The 17,837-nt window shown below is 35.8% G+C and overlaps 1 protein-coding gene and 1 long non-coding RNA gene across 2 annotated transcripts in view; one reads left to right on the forward strand and one right to left on the reverse strand.

Moving 5' to 3' along the window:
• Positions 1–1,757: 1,757 nt before the first annotated feature.
• LOC137391174 (uncharacterized) lies at positions 1,758–5,809 on the reverse strand. Its single transcript, XR_010978107.1, has 3 exons — positions 5,620–5,809; positions 3,586–3,758; positions 1,758–2,153 (listed from the first exon to the last, which is right to left on the reverse strand). It is a non-coding gene; the product is annotated as an uncharacterized lncRNA (long non-coding RNA).
• A 7,821-nt stretch (positions 5,810–13,630) lies between these two features.
• The window catches only part of LOC137389877 (contactin-like), a 31,323-nt gene continuing 27,116 nt past the window's right edge, over positions 13,631–17,837 (forward strand). Inside the window, exons 1-8 of the mRNA XM_068076027.1 lie at positions 13,631–13,738; positions 13,937–14,034; positions 14,136–14,520; positions 15,317–15,513; positions 15,975–16,143; positions 16,542–16,640; positions 16,874–17,086; positions 17,486–17,591. Coding sequence (XP_067932128.1) covers positions 13,657–13,738; positions 13,937–14,034; positions 14,136–14,520; positions 15,317–15,513; positions 15,975–16,143; positions 16,542–16,640; positions 16,874–17,086; positions 17,486–17,591 — 1,349 coding nt within the window. The 5' untranslated portion in view covers positions 13,631–13,656. The remainder of the gene's footprint in view (positions 13,739–13,936; positions 14,035–14,135; positions 14,521–15,316; positions 15,514–15,974; positions 16,144–16,541; positions 16,641–16,873; positions 17,087–17,485; positions 17,592–17,837) is intronic.

Consider the following 17,837-nt stretch of genomic DNA (forward strand, 5'->3'; position numbering starts at 1 on the left):
GCTGCCAGTGTCATAGAATATAATAGTTAATCATCAGAGACGTAACGTGTCAATCATATGAAAAGGCGAGGGAGATTATTAAAGGTCTTAAGAGCTATGAACAAGCGCTCAGGGGACGAGGACCTGCTAGAACCTTCTTTAGATATTCACTAAATATGGTCCCCGATGGTAAGAGAACACAATTAGTCGGTAGCGCAACAACTTTTCCCCAACTTTCGCTAGATAGCCATAAAAATGTTAATTATGTAAGCAGCGGATAGTTTTTAGATGTTTCGTAGTCTAATGTAGTTTACAATGAAGAGAATAATCCAAAGTGACCTATTGAATTGACAGAAACAGTCTGTTCTACATTATCATGCAATACTACAGGTATGGTCCGTCCATTAGTAGAAATATCAAACCAAAGAAACTACATACACAATAAAAAAAGTCAATGAGCGAAATTCCCATGACTTTTTGACTGTCCTTCTGCGCATGTTACGACGGCTGATCAGCAACTGCACTCCAGAAAACATGCAAATGTAGTGTAAAAATGAATACATTACACTGTGTGCATTCATGTGGAAACGCAAAGGAGAAAGAGCACCTGTTAGCTGATGCCTTGTAGGATACATCCTTGTCACAATCGGAGCCACTCGTACTTCCTCCGGTGTCTGAGTCATTACAAACTGTTTCTTCACTTCCTGTGCAAGGATATGAAAGCTACGTCACTGTTATCAATACTGCACTTTTTCAATTGCTGTCTCTTTATTATGACTAATAGGTATTGCGGTGAATGGGGTATTCAGCAAAGTGAAGGACTTCTCCAGCATCTTTAATATAATGATTTTTCATGTTAACAAAACTGAGAAGTTTGCATCGATGATCACTATCAAGTATTACATTGTGCAAAGTCATTTAAATAACAGAGCAATTCGTTACTTTAGCCAGAATAGTACAGCAGGCGGAGTAGATGACTTCCAATCAGAATGATAATACTGACAAAAGCCTTCAGCATGTTTCATCTTTCTTTACTGTCCCTTAGCTGTGTCTTGCTCAGCAAGGGACAGTAAGGGACAGTCCTTTACTGTCCCTTAGCTGTGTCTTGCTCAGCAAGGGACAGTAAGGGACAGTCCTTTACTGTCCCTTAGCTGTGTCTTGCTCAGCAAGGGACAGTAAGGGACAGTCCTTTACTGTCCCTTAGCTGTGTCTTGCTAAAGCAAGGGACAGTCCTTTACTGTCCCTTAGCTGTGTCTTGCTCAAACCAAGACACAGCTAAGGCTGCGTTTCCGTTGAACAAAGAAGTTATTTGTTTCTGTTATTATCATTACAACCATTTCAGTGGTTTGAGTCAGTTGTAGATAGTAGTAGCTACTAAATCAAATAAGTATGATGAAAAATAATTTGTGGATAGTGGAGCAGACAATGTGGAGACTCGTTGATTTACAAGAACACTCGTTTGCTAGGAAAACAATTAGCATCATACATGTCAGTTCAGGCCATTTTTTGATCAAGAGCTTTTACTGAACAGATAGCCATTGCGTATAGCAAAAAAAAGTGGTGTTAGGCCCATAAATTTATCACAATTCTACCATATCGATTAGTGCAAGTATCCATGTCCAAGTAGATATGGATACTTGCACTGAATGTGGAATGGATGTGCAATGGACTTGCAATGGATACGGAAATGCAAGTAACCATATCCGAGTGTGACATATTCATGTATATGAAATGTATGGTCTACCATTATTATGATAATATATTATACTAACATCATGTATAAAAAGATAAACAAAATTATCTATACGTATCTTATGTCCCTCTCATTATTGACATCGGATATTGCATTCAAATTTGCAGTGTTATGAACCTCTTTTGATATATAACAGGTTCTAGCATATAACTTCAACTATAGCCTCAGATACATTGCTATAAATATCTCAAACGATTTAAAGATAGGGTGGCTAGCATTGGTCTCATTGTTTTTCTCTAAACGCTGTGTAAACATGAATACTGGGACCTGATGATTGAGCAAAGAAGAGACCATATAAACAAGAAGCGCTACTATTGACGTCATTTTGGAAGAAGCGTGAGCACGTTTTTTCTTCTGAGCGTTTTAACCATGATCCAGTTTTCTACATTTTAATCTTGAGACATCTTGACAGTCGACTCACCTAAAACAAGAAACAAATTCTAAAATAATTTTAAAATATCCACTTTCTGATAAAATCTAGTAAAATCTTTAACATCAGGCCAATAAAGGACGATAACAAAGCCACACCTACACAATCAACTAACAACAAACTTAATGCATAATCCGATATCCTATTACCTAGAGTAACCCTCAGAATACGAAGTTAATCATAAGTTGAGGTGATCACAAGTCAAGCACTGACTATATGTTACCAAGATGTTTATAAAGTGAACATCGCACCAATGTACATGTTGAACAGAAACCGTTTACAGAAAGCATAAACTGTCAAGAGGGAAGCTAAACAAAGAATTATGAGCTAGCTACTTTAAAGCAATAACTTGTCGTACACTGTCACGCCATTAGCTTATAGATTTTTCACTCAACTATACAAGTCCGTTAAACAGATTCAGAAGATGTTTGTCACAATCAAAAGCACAAACAGAAAAGGAGTGATAGAAGTCGGAAGACAGAGAGCAATACACTTCATTCAGCTCAGAAGTATTGATAAACTGTGAGAAACTCATAGAGCTGTCTCAGCATGTTAAGAGCTGAAGAAATCCAGAAAGCCTTGCAAGGTTACAACATAGTGTATCTACACAAATGCACTAATTTAATCAGGGGCCAGCTTTGTGTAAGTTCCAAGACGACGGCGGGGAGGGAGCAAGGAACTATTAGCGACGGATAGCTGTACTAAAGAGATGATGTAGTTAACTATCCATGTATATCTATGCAGCTACCACCTGCATCTGCTGCCGACAGCATCAAACACCCTGCATGAAATATGATTAGATGAAAGTAAAGGGTAGTAATGAGAAGAGGTTGATAACCAATTTACGATCCTCAAAGTGATGAAGGGAAATGGATTTGTAAGTCTGCCTTTAGAAGCGACTTAGATGCTACGAGAATGACAAAACATTTCAGACACGAGAGGTCAATGACCAAAAAGCGTGATCAGTGAAAATGTACTTTTTAACAAAAAAAAACAGCAAAACACTGCAAATCCCAAAACAAAGACATTTCACATACCTACTGCATATTCACTCAAAGACCATCTTTATTGGCTTCGAAAAATTCAAAGAGATCGAAAAATTGTACCTAATGCTATCTGTCCTTGACCTTATATAGCCTGCTTTAACAAGCGAGATTCACTCCATGATCTCTTTATTTTGTCTTGAATCACCTCCGGCTGTTAACAAATATTTCTTAATGTGATTAAACACACTTTCATCCAAGGATGCTTAAAATGTCTTTATTTTATTCACATCGTGCTCCTAGATTGATGTATCAGTCTGAACATTGGTGCAATATAAAATAATTCAAAATAGTAAAACATAGAAAAATATCCTTTTACGTCTCACCAAGTCTAAAGACAAACCCATCAACTTCATTTTGGGAAACCCATTACAACCAACCTTGGGCGACTGTCCTGTTGTCCTGAATAGCCCAAATAAATTTAACTTCGTTCTGTAAATCAACTAGGGCTTGGTAGGCTTCAGTATTACAGGCTATATAAATAATAGCAGAGTATAGCACAGTTGCTTACTGCATATAGCCATCTCCACTTTTTCCTACAGAAATAGATGCCCTAAAAAGAAGAGACGAAAGTTCCATTTATCATTACAACGAATAATACCAGGTTCCGATCAGGTTTTGGTAATGTGAAACGCTGTGACAATATTTGAAAAAATACACTTTGGGTGTTTGTAATAGTAATGACTAATAAAGGTATATACATGTATAAAGAAATTTACAGAATAAAGAACGAAACATCATCTCGATTCCATTAGTTAGTTATAGTAAAAGGCGTGTCTAACATTCCCCCACATCAACTGATTCTCTTCATGTTATGTTTAGTAGTTACAGGGCACAGAGCAAACTTGAGAAATGTTTAATCTGCCTTTAATAGAATGGTGAAGCGGATAACTTCATGCACAAGCAAAGATTGAAATGGTTTTACAACATCTATTTTTATTCTGACCCATAACAGCTGAACCATGAATTGGCAAACATGGTTAGCACACTAGTCTGCTGCAGTAGAGGGATCATCAGGGAATGGCGTTTGGGTTTTAACACTTTGAAGCCTGCTTTCATGATAATTTGGGAAATTGTCTGCCCAAATTATCCAACACTCGCGTAAACGCGGCTCTTTAGTTTCACTTTGTTTTTCTGTACGTTCGGTTTACCTCAGATTACAAAATATCGGTCGCTTTGTGTGTAATAGGTTTTCAGTATATTGCAAAGTTTTAAGTCTATTGGCTTACTAGTGCTTGAGATATGGCTGAAATACCGAGGGTACTTTCAATCGACCGAAAAATGGCTGCTGACAGAGTATTAGTTTATAACGACAAACTGATTGAAATTCTCGGTAACAAAGGATCAAAAACAGGCAAAGCTAGAAATCCTTCTCTCAGCAACAAGAGCTTTACACTAAAACTAATCGTTTTATTGTTCATAACAAATATACACACTCTCTGTCAGACTCAGTGTACTGCAATCATTTCTTTTTTTTTAAACATCACTTCTTTGAAAGAGTGAAAAAAATTATTTAGTTTTTGTTTTTGTTATTAAGTTTCGCAAGCTTGGAGCTTTAATATGATATTTCGCTTAAAAAGAATTGAGCTATCCCAAGTGCTTTCACAGTTGATGGAAAGTTGTGTATATGGACTAGGATCAGAAGACCTGCTTGCATATACAAGATTTTTGAAGTTTGCTCATGAACAACTCTTCATAACAACCACTGTTGTACACAATTTCAACAATTGCCTTGTAAAACAAGTGGAACCGCAAAGGATTCAGTTGAAATTTAGAGATTTGACTAGAGTTTTGTTTTATGAAGAAGCTATCTGCTTGGGTTGAGAACTAAAACATACCGTATAGACAGTGCTCCAGTGCCCAAACTAATGCGAACACCAGTTTGTAAAAGAATACAAACATAGAAACCCTCAAGCAGATTTTTACTTTTTATCAAATAGAACTAACAGCAATCATCTCCAGAGTTTCTAGAAGTTCATCAACCACTTACAAGTTTGCACGATCGTAGCATTAAAATACATATTATTATAATGTTATTACTAGAGTTATAGGCTTACTATATATATATATTTTTAATATTAGAGTTATTATATTATAATGTCAACTTATTATCATACTGTTATTATATTGTTGTTTTTATTAGTATTATTACAAAGTTATTATCATATTATTATTATATTGTTATTATTAGATCTATTATTATATTGTTATTATTATACATTATTGCTATTATTAGAGTTATTATATTGTTCCATATATTATTATTGGTTAATACAATTAAATTTCTAGCTAATCAATTTCTAAAGATGCTGCTTAAGGACACTAGCATTAGAGCACAAAGCGTTACTTACATATTGTTGTAAAATGATTGTTATTTTTGTCACGATGAAAGAGAAAGCTCGGTATCAACTCACTGTAGTATCTGCATGTATATGTGGAGATGCATTGCAGCATTGGTGAGTCCGATATGAAGTGGTGCTGAGTGGATTCATAATAACCAGTTCAACAAGATCAAAACACAGGCAAGGATAAATAGAGGAAACAGCGCTGTGTAAGTTATGGGAGTTGATGAAAGAAGGTTTTGAGCTTCAAGTCACAAAAAGGCTTGAGTACCTAAAATAAAACACACAGATATAACCAGAAATGCATATTGTTGATTCAAAAGTTATTTAATGAGATGGCAAGGCTGCCATACTACTCTGATAAGCAAATCATACTTTTTCTTTGTTGACAGGAATCACTTTTATCATAATTTCTATAACCTTACTGGTTTCGTGCACTGGTGGTAAGTGATGTTCATATTTCATGGTAACGCTAGTTATGAAAAAAGTGTGGTCTCCATGACAGCTATGAAGCATTAACAAACCACAGTGCCATTTTAGGATGACGATTACAATATTTTTATTATAAAAGAGAATATAATGCACATAGATTGACCACTATAAATTTTACAATTATCACATATTATGGATGTGTTTGTCGAGCTTGTACACTTTGTCTTAAATAGTGTGAAAGTTTGTTCCCTATAATTTAAGCGTATGTATGAGTGCTAAAACTAATTATTACAAATTAAAAGTACACATCACTGGAAATGGCAGGCTAATACATAAGGTAGGTAAGAAAATGGCTTAATGTGCGTGATATCCTTATTAGGTTGACCTTGCAAGAGGAGAAAACTTCCATGTAACAGCTAACACTAGCCAGGGAAAAATATGCTTTACAGGTACTAATATCATAACACAAAACTAGGGTAGCCTGGCTGCGCAATCATTTGAAGAGAGAGCAGAAGAATTAATGATTGGTGTATGACTAGTGATGTGTTCCAAGGTGGGACTAAAGCCAACACCAACGCGCGCATTCATGTATAGCCATTATACCATGACACATTTCATATGGGTGTGTTCTGTAAAGATGTCATCTAAAAAGAAAATTTTATCAAATACTTGGCCTACAGCCAGCATTTGTTCAGAATATGTATTTTGGAATTCTTGCAGCGGCTTCACTGTTTCCACCTGCATAGATGAGATTTTGTTGGAAAGCAAATCGCTTCCATTTTCCACTTTGATGTACAATCAATGTTCATCCTTGCAAATCAGCAAGTCTTTTATGCAAGGTCTTCAATAAAACAAGAGTTGGTTAGCTTACACTGGCGATCGGACCGGAATTAAGTGAATATATCAACTTTTGTTAAGTCAGTACCAAATAGTCTAAATTTGAGGACAAAAGAGTCACGCTATACGAAAAGAAACTAGTTGTTAATTGTAAAATCCAAGAATAATTAATCTTCGACCCTATATACACATATAATTACATGATTTTAGGAAAAAGCAACTATGAAACTATCTAGAATAGTAATGGCAAAATTTTTGTGTGTGTATATTTGCCCACCTTATAGAGCGGTCTTTCCTTTTTTTTTATTCAGTCATACGAAGCGAACTGAATTAATATGAGTAGTAAATAGATTATGGAGCGGTCTTTCCTTTTTCCGATTCGGTCGTACCAAGTGAACTGAATTAATATTAGTAAATAAATTATAGAGCGGTCTTTTCTTTTTTCGATTCGTTAGTACGGAGCCAACTGAATTAATATGAGTAGTAAATAGATCAATGAAATAAAATAAAATTTACTACTAATTAAATAAATTAATGAGTAGTAAATTAATATTTACTGCCAATAGAAGGTCACGTGAACGTAGTCTTTTCCGGCCACCTAGACAACTGTTTTCGCTTCGAAAATTATTTACTAAATTTCTACTTCAAAAAGGTAAGTACTTCTCATTCAATGTTGTATTGTCTACGAATTGCCACATCTCCACTAGTTAAAAACGTTGCATTTGCCACTGTTGGTGATAGTAAACATGTTTATTTCCTTCCGCAGCTGAGTTACTTTTATTTTCTTTCAGCTACGAATACTACAGCTACTACAGAACTTGCACTGGTACTCCGAGCGTTGCGATAGGCGATGGCGAAGAGAAAGAGAGCAGGGTATATTACAAAAAAGCACACCATCTCATTCACTTTTAGAAACGCTCCCAATTGAAAATATACCTCAAATAACCTAAAAACCAGAAGTTTTACCAATTAAAACACTCACTTCTTGAAACAATACAATGCCTTTTAAAAAGCCTACTGCCACAACGCAAGAACAGATTGATTCCCATACAGAAAGAGACCGAATTCGCAAAGCAGTAGCTAGACGAGCAGACACTGCTGAGCAAACACGGCTACAGCTAGAACAGGTCAGAATAGCTACTGCAGCTGCTAAAAGTGCAGAAACTGCAGAGCAAACACAGCTTCACCTGCAACAAAACAGAATAGCTACTGCATCTGCTAGAAGTAAAGAAACTGCAGAGCAAACACAGCAACGCATACAACAAAACAGAATAGCTACTGCAGCTGCTACAAGTGCAGAAACTGCAGACCAAAACAGCTACGCCTACAACAAAACATAATAGCTACTGCATCTCCTAGAAGTGCAGAAACTGCTGAACAAACACAGCTACATCGAGAACGGGCCAGAATAGATGCTGCAGCTGCTAGAAGTGCAGAGACTGCTGAGCTGACCCAGCAGTGACTCAAACGGTTCAGAGCAGCTGCTACAGCTGCCAGACGCACAGAAACCACTGACCACTACAGCAGCTGCTCGGCGAGCTGAATTTCCAGAGCAGACGCAACGGCGGCAACAGCAAAATGCACTAACTGCAGCAGCTGCTCGGCCAGCTGTACGTTGCATGCTCAAGAATAGGCACAAGCGAAAAACTGTTTGTTCATACACCCAACAGAAAAACAAAAAATGTTGTCTATCCGCAAGTGTTGCATTGAATTAACATAGTGTTATTGTTATGTCATGCTTGCATTGAATTAACGTTACGTTATTGTTATGTCATGCCATGTCCTTCATGTTCTGCTATACCTACATATTATCCACATGCAGCATTTTCTAACATATCTTTCAGTATATACATGCATATATTTTTATGCATTCGTTTTCCTTATTGTATCTCATAAAAAGGCTATCATGCTGTCGTTGTTTTATTATTGTAAGGTGCTAATGCTGTATCTGCCTTGACATCATGCTGTCTGTGCTGTTATACATGTAAATTTTACTGATAGTAAATTTTATCAACACAACTACATTACTGCTGCACTGTTTGTGTATACCATGTCAAAACACAGGCTATTAATAGACGAAGAACTGGTGAGCCATAATTAGTGTTTTAAGCATGTAGAAGTCTCCATTCAATAAATGCTGGCGATAGCTCAGCAGTGCAATAGCAAAATATTTTGTAGAATTTCTTGAAGTGTGCAAAATTTTTCAATACTGCCAGTTTGAAGAACTTCAGTTTGCCTAGCAATGTCAATTTCATTATCAGTTTTCTATACAAAAATAGGACAACTCCAATTTGAGTGGTTTGAGATTGATGCATTGTACACTAGCTGTAAAACGTATTGCAGATTTCCATTGTTCTCCCCAACATTATTGACATGTACGACTACATATGTGTATGCATTGTCTGATCACTACAACAATTTCAGTGGACTGCATATTTGGAGCTGTTTTACAGTATGAAAGACAACTCTCAATAAACGTCTTGCTGTACATGAATCTGTTCCCATGGACGGGTAATGCAGCTAGTATATATATATATAAGACAATTGCACAGTCATACCTCGACATATGAGTGTTCCGACATACGAGAGATTTGAGATACAAGTAAATTTTACCTTGAGATCGGGAGAGGTTTGAGCTATGATCACACGAGATGCTTCTCGGTGTGGTCACTAGGTAGCCGAGTATGCGAAACCATTTACGTGCAAGAACAGCATCGCTTGATCTTTTATGCCGGATCAGTTTTAAAAGTAAGTCAAAAAGCGAGGCCAAAAATGGATTTCTTTTGGAAAAAAAAACAAAAAAAGAATATGACATAAGAATTAAGTTTAGTGTAGCGTAGGAGTAAAACTTATTTTTAAATGTGTTCCAACTGTCTCGAAGGCAAGAATTTTCATACAGTATTGTCCATAATAATATTACATTTTATGTCATAATAATAAGCACGAGAAAGGTATTTGTTACTTGGTTAGCCTAAGTAGCGAATTAAAAAAATAAAAGATGTTTTTCCGTCATAATATTATGTTTTTAGGTGGTTTGTCAGAGGGTATAAACGGATTAATTAGTATTTAGTTATTTTATACATGTAGAGGACAAATTAATTTGAGATACAAGAGAATTGAGATACAAGCTCGGTTGAAAAAAGCATTCAACTCGTGTGTCAAGGAATGATTGTAGGTAATAATCAGGAATACTAGAGTAGTATAGCTACATGAAGGCAACTAATTTAAGGTTAGTTCCAGTAATTTAAACCTGTCAACAAATTCACTTTTTAATTGCTGATGCTGTCTCCAGCGTCTCCGAGACTATGGTTATACCAAATCTTAACATTGTTTTACCAAGAGTAAGCATGATAGCAAGCGAGCAAATGCTTTGTCACTTTGTCTTCCAAAATTCTTAACTTTATTATGCTAATTTAGACTACATTATTCCAAATTGGCTCTATATAAGCACATCAGCAATCATTCAAATTTTAAGAAAATTCAAAGTTGATAATAATGCACATACATATGTTTACATGAGTTAAAAACTAACTTGTTGAAAGCGTTTCAATGGGAATGAACTGAGGAAACCGGTAGCATTTGGAATTGAATAAGTGTTTACAAAGTAACAAAGTGTACACACTAAATATTGCTATATCGAATTACATTGACACACAGCTGAAAGCCATTTTGAATGTTTTTTTTTAGAATCAGCAAAGAATTTTGCATAAAAATCAATGCATTTGTCATAGAAAAGGAATGTGCAATATTTTTTGTAGTTTAGTGAAACCTGCTGCAAAAGAAAGACACATTTTTCTCAAGGAAAAAGAAAAAGGGTCAAACTTCAAAGATAACCTTGAAGTTTGACCAAAACGCAGACACACACCCTCTAATATAAAAATGTAGTGGTCAGAAATATCTTAGGGTTCAGTGTTGGAAAATTTCATTTGCATAAATACATTTAGGTCGCTGTTTACACTTTTTTTTCATCCATCCTAAACCCAAAAAAAATTGAAACCGCTATTTTATGAAATGATTGTTGAGTAAGGAAAAGTTGACTGGTTCATTTTTGTTTGGCAAAATGCTAACCCAACATCCTAAAGTTATTGTGGCAAAGCTTTGGGCGCATCTGTTAACTCTGTGATTCGTGATCAATGTTTCTGTATAGGTGCTAAGGCCAGCTGTTATAACGAGTTTTCATAAGGAGAGTTAAGGCGAGTATTCAATAATCATAACGGCAAAACAATAGATAAAGACAATATCAGCATAAAAATAAGCATACCTTTCTTGATGACTAGCATGTATATATGTATAATAAAATTACTATACTTTAATAAAAACTGTATAAGCTTATTGTCAGTGCGGAGGCAAACCATAGAACTATACCGTATTAGTGCGTAGTACATATCATCGACCATTAAAATAAATGCAGTGATATCAAGGTCTGATAGAAACGCATGCAGTTTGCAACATTGAATTATCAAATAACAGATTGGGTTATTTATGATATCACTGCCTGTGATAGATTTTCCGTCAACATAGTCATAATCATAGAGGTAGAAATAATAAAGAAGAGCAGTGGTGCATTTCGACTTGAATAGTTTTCTCTATTGAATATAGAGAATCAAGTTAATTTGTCTATGGTGACAGTAATGAGCCGATTCAATTCAATTCTTATTGGTAGAATGTGCTAAGTCAATTTGGTTCTACATGAATAAAAAATACTATAGAGAGTTGATGCAATTCATTTTTAAGATGAGCTGTAAGGCTTACTCAAGCAAGCATGTTAACTCGAGTTCTCATCTGTGGTAGATTGCAATATGTTACGAACTTAAACGTGTTCACTTTTATGGTATTTTTGCCGTGAGAGAAGTTCACAGTTGTTAACAAATGACTATAGTGGTTGGATCCTTTAAAGCCGAGTTTCTCATAAACCTAGTGTCACTAGATAATTGTGGTCTGCCTATTGACAAAACCTCACTTTGCCTGCTTTATTTAGCTGCTACCTAAGGAATAAATTTGTCTTTTGAAAGAGCTGGTTTGACAATCGAGAGAACAGGTGCTCTTAGATGATACATCAAATGCAGTGTGCAATCACTTCTTTCAGTGTAGAGTATATGTGTATGTCAGCAAAGAATTGTCAGCATGACTAATTTCATTCGAACATACAATAAAATACGTAGTGAAATAATCGGTATTTCCTATACAAACATTGAAGGACCAAGCTAATATGTGTAGATAAGTTAGTGATTGTGGTTTATTGTTATTTTATATTTTGCTGTAAATCAATTTTGGGTAAGAATTCATATCTAGAGAATTGATTATCTATATGGGAGAATCGAATCATTGAAGTTAGGGTAGCTAAAGAATTGAATTGTGATGTTTTGCAGTGAATTGAATCAATTCTTAAATGATGATACAAAAGAATTAGAAATTGAATTGTTAATTCTTTGATGAGAATTGAATTGAGTCATTTTTAAAGCCTTTAAAACATCTATGGAATCTTCTAAAATATAGAACAATGCTTATGAAATATTATATATGATATATTTAACTAATGTTCACTAAAATGAATGAGCGTACATTGAACATCAACATTTTGAAAATGACTCGACATTACTGGTATTATTACTGCCTTATTCGGTCCAGACTTTTTGCTCAAGACCGATTCACCTTTTTAGACATTTACTTCCTTTTAACATTTCTAATTTTTGATATTCTGCTGAACTACTAATGCAAAAAAATTCATTCTGCTATGAGGTACATTATTATATATAACAGCATAACAATTGTCATCGCGTAAAACAGGCTAATGGGGGAGGGCCGAAGGAGGTAAGAGTACGCCTGCTAACTCTCACGCATTGGGCGTGAGACTCACGCAATCACATCAAAGAAAAAATGAAAATGAGTGAGAAATGCGTGAAATTTTCGCCCCAATTTTATATATACTATCATTGGTACATCAATTGCCCCAAAACCAAATCTCAAGCATTGCCCCACTCTTGGGTTGGCAGGCCTGGGTAAGAGCGGCAATGAAAACTATGTTTAGTAATACGACCAACACAACGTTAAATAATAAAACAAACTTTGATGCTATCACTATCCATTTCTATAAAAGTCAATAACATTGGAAAATAATTTTTAGTATTTTTTACATATTCTCTTATTTATAATTCGTGTAATACAACGGGACAAAATTTTTAAACCAGCGATAAAGGTTAGAAATTGACCAAGATGTAACTTCACTTGAGCGCCGCGTTTAAGGATAATCGTTTCAATGAATGAGTACAACTTTGCTGGGTAAAAGGTGCACAGGCTTTTTAACGCTTGCGCATATTAGCGGATATCAAAGTAGGCCAGTGGAATTGAGTTGATTGGAAATACGCGTACCCCTAGAGTTTTGCGAATAGGTCCAAATTATATAATTTAAGATTGCTTTGGTGTTATTAAGCATTTCAATTTACTGAACATCATTTTTATCGTTCATTCGCTTGAACTATTTAACATATTTCGAGGTAGTGCTAATTCAATTTAACTGTACATTACATGAGGAATCATTTTTCGATTATACTAGTTCAAAAATATGATGTGAAAATCTAGCTCATGATGAGGCGCCTTACCTTTATACTTGTAGTTGAACTACTAAACTGATTATTTATTCTCAAGTTTTTCTCTTTATTTGTTGAAATAATTGGTTGTTATCACTAATTGTCGTGAATAGGTATTGTTAATGTTTAAGTTGCATAATTATACTTGTAGGGTTTTGGTTAAAAATATCATGCGACGTTCAATGTCAGCAGAAGCTTAGGCCGATATGTTCGTGAAATTGTGATCTTGTTTTAGTGCTTTGCTGCTGAACTCATGATGTTACTGGTACATGTTCTAATTAGCACTTACGCCATACTTATAAATTTTGGCTGGACAACTGGCCAAGACTCTGTAGGTAAGTTTTTTCACTGGATATATGCTGCAATGTTTTGTATGATCATGTTTTTTTTGCAGGTTTGTCTTTTTCCGCTTTTGGTTACATTTTTTGTTATATTGACGATAATATTACGGTGAATTTGCCTAACACTAGGTACTGAATGTTTATTCAATTCTATTGCTTGCAAAGCATTCTCTTCAAGGGTTCTCTTTTTAGTTCCTGAGTGTCCATTTCCTTGGGTATCACAAGGCAACAAATGCTATCTCTTTTCCAAAGATCCATTGCCTTGGATAGATGCTGAGATTCACTGCGCAGTAAGCTTGTTTTTCTCTTTTCACCTAAATATATATTTCACTGATATTATTATGCAACACTCTAGCACCTGGCAGCCATCTAGGTATTGTTTGTATTGTAGACAAATGGAGCAGAGCTTATCAGCGTTAATTCAGACCTTGAACATGCTTTTCTTCAAAACTGGTTTGCCCTGAATGAGATCGATCCAGATAATCGTCAACAGTGGTATACTTCTGGGCGTGCTGAGCCTGGAACACCAAGGAACAACCCATACTTTATATGGGCGGATAAAACAGATTTTGGTAGTAGAGTTTTTTGGACAAACGAGGAGTCTGCAAAAGCTGACAATGGAGATTATGTAGTGTATAAATACGCCGATACTGGAATCCATGAAAGCCAGCCAGGTTATTTCTGGGTTAGAGATGATGGATTACTCCCTCGTCCATTCATTTGTGAGATCTTTAAAGATGATGCCATTTTGCTTACTTCGAAACCCCGAGATTTCGGTAAGGTCTGCCGCGTTTGCACTTCAGTTTCTACCAGTCTAACATGAAAGTTCAAATAAGGAAATTTTATGTATTGAAGTAGGCAAAGTATGCTTTTTTAGTTTTGTTTCGCACAATAATGCATTTTCTAATGCGATTGTTCATTCCAAAATATTTGTACCGTACTTTTCGGACTATTAGCCGCTACTTTTTTCTGACGACTTGAGCCATGCGGCTTATATAAGGGTGCGGCTATTCTGTGACTTTTTCTTTCAGCGTTAGGGCGCATTAACCAGAATCTCCGATTAGTGAGTTTCTAGCGGTGAAAGAAAATACGAAACATTGCCTAATGGTATTGTTCCGTTTGACAATAGGTTAAAAAGCGTTGGTTAATACGAAACAGTGCCGCTAGGCACTGTTCTGTTTTAAACTGGAAATTTGCTGCCGTGTTAAAAAGCACCGTCCTGAGTTCTGTGGCCTATACAAAGGTGCGGCCTATGTATTGTTTTATTATCGTTTTTTTTAAATAAAGCAGATGCGGCTTATATAGGGATGCGGTTTATAGACCGAAAAGTACGGTACTTGAAATTATGAGTTTTATCGTTGATGAGTATCACAATTTTTCCGTTCTCAGTCTTAGTCCTTTTTTACAATAATTACAATAAGCCTTACAATAAGCTGCTTTGGAGTGTAGACATTTTGCAACAATTACCGATAGTTCAACATCGCAATTGCCTCACAGATGCGGCATTTTGGTGTGATAATCTGTACCCGAACGGTAGCGATCTAGTACAGATTACGTGTATTCCACTTTTAGTATTTGGCACTGATGAAGTCCACCCTGATATGGTGGAGAGAGGTCCTTATTTCGTTAGCCAGCCACAGAATGTCAACTTCCAAGTAAGTGTAGAAGCTCGTGACCTCCCAAAAGACAGCTCAAGTATCGCGTTTGACTGCACAAGCAGAGGCTATCCCCAGCCTGACTACATCTGGTATGAGGACACTGTCAACGGGGTAAGATTCTAAAAGTGTCTTCACTTGGTGGGAAGGTTTAGAGTTGGCTGAGGCTTTTATGTTCTGATGCTTTGTGTTGTTGTCAACTCGAAAGAAGCAAATCACGTATGATTTAATCCTTTTCTCTTGCGGATTATAAATCTCTGTTCTTTATTAAGACAAAGACAGAGGTGTATTTATTGTTTGTCAAATTAAGGTTTGCCCTTTGAGTCTCTCGTTATTCTGCTTTTGATTCGTGGCAAAGCAAACCATAAAACAATCAAAGGTTTGAAGTTTATTATTTTGTAAGTTTTCCTAGACTTGGTCATCCCATTCCTCATGCACTTTTTAAAAATCATTTGACAACAAACCCTGGTCCTGCATTACAAAAAATTGTGTATTTATCTTGTTAGTAAGATTAATAGGCTGAGGAGAAGAGTATCACTGCTAATGTATTTAGTTCTGAGTCCTCGTCATTGCAGACAGTGCGGGTTCAATCTGGTGATCGAAGGTTTACCAATATTACGATTACGAGTGGTCGACTGACTATCCATGACCCGTCCAAGCAACATGACATGGGCTCCTACTGGTGTGAAACCTACAACAAATTTGGAAAGATAAGGAGTGAAAAGGGAAGAATAAACTACATCAGTAAGACAGAAATCTTCTATTTGTTGATAACAAGAATGTTTAGGCTGCAGTTAGCCTTTTTATTTGTCCTTTTTATTTATCGCTATCGATCACATAAACGTTGACATTTCGAAACACATTTTATTAAACCTTAATATAGCAAGTGTAGTCTTATACTGCCGTTTTTATAAGCTCAAATATAGTTTGAACAAAACTATGTCAATTGTTTCTGCTGTTTTATGTTTGTTGTCAATTAAATCGAGTTACATGTAGATTTATGCTGAAACGGTTATTTAGTCTGTTGTTTCTCATAGGTTTTTCAGTTCTACTCGATTACGAGACCAGAAGATTTTGAGTTGATTGTAAACATTAATAGTTTGCTCAGTTTCCTTTATAACATTTGTGGAATTTTTAAACAGCTCTGGAAGAGTTTCCCAAGAGTCCCAAGAATGTAACCGCACGGGCATACGATTCAGCCGTCATCATTTGCGAGCATGACGATGACACAGAGGGTGCCAGTGAGTTATATTTTATATTCTTTATACCATCTTGCTTCGTCACTTACCAGGCTTTTTTTGATATTAATTTATATCCATATCGTTATATCTATATCCATATCGTTATATCTATTTTAATATCGTTATATCTATATGAATATCGTTATTCTCATTTGTATTTGGCAAACTTTATAGATGGTCGAGTAGGAATTCATGGATATTAGAATACATTGTTTCTACTTTGTGAATTGTAGGGTTTAGTTACAGATGGTTCAAAAATAATGATCCCCGGCAGTTCGTCAGTTCTGTGTACACAGAACATATATTCATTTCGGCATCTGGCAGTCTCTACTTCAGTTCGGTTAATGACTATGATTCTGCAGCGTACCACTGCACCGTGTCTGTCGAGGGTGGTCGTGAGTCAAGGAGCAGCCCCGGTTATAATCTGATTGTAGACACAACCTCCAGTAAGTGCTCCATAGTTGTCACTCATGTAATAAATAACTGATATGTATTGTTGAGGCAGCGTTGATTCATAGGCTTTGAAAAATTAGCCACCCATTGTTGTTGATGTTGGTTGGATGCATGAAAGTATAAAGCATTTGACTTCTTTACTGACATTAAAACGTTTCTATCATGCCTGTCTGTTTTAGTCAGGCTCCTAAGTGTTATGGCCACCGTTGCTAGTAATACTGGCCTTGAAAGCTGCTTGAATATTCTAAAGTGGATTTATAAAAAATTTCATAAAAATTATTTTCATGTTAGAGCATTATTTTTACCTAAAGCATCCGCTATATTTGCTGATTATCAAACCCAGTTGAGCTTGCTCAAATGGAGTCCATTTTGTCACCCTATTTTGCTATTAGATTACCAACCCGTTGGTCCTATCATACACAATGACTTTCTCAAGATCATACCGAAGAATCCACTGAGAGGTGACTTGGTCTATCTCGAGTGTTTCGCTCGGTTCACGTAAGTTCTTGCTGTTATTCATTTAGCTTATTTTAGCTTTTCCCTGTTTTTCTAACGTTACATATTCTAAATGTTCACATTTTTGAAAATTACTGCTGGAATATTTACCAAAGTGTATAAGTTTGGTTTTCTCGTGAACTTGTGTTTAGTGATAGCGGGTGCTACTTTCATGATGGTAACTTACATTATTTTTTGATGCTTTTTTCCAAGTAACTAGTTTTTTTGGGTTTTTATCTTTATTTTTCA

The sequence above is a fragment of the Watersipora subatra genome, chromosome 3, assembly GCF_963576615.1.
Source record: "Watersipora subatra chromosome 3, tzWatSuba1.1, whole genome shotgun sequence".
NCBI classification, from domain to species: Eukaryota; Metazoa; Bryozoa; class Gymnolaemata; order Cheilostomatida; family Watersiporidae; genus Watersipora; species Watersipora subatra.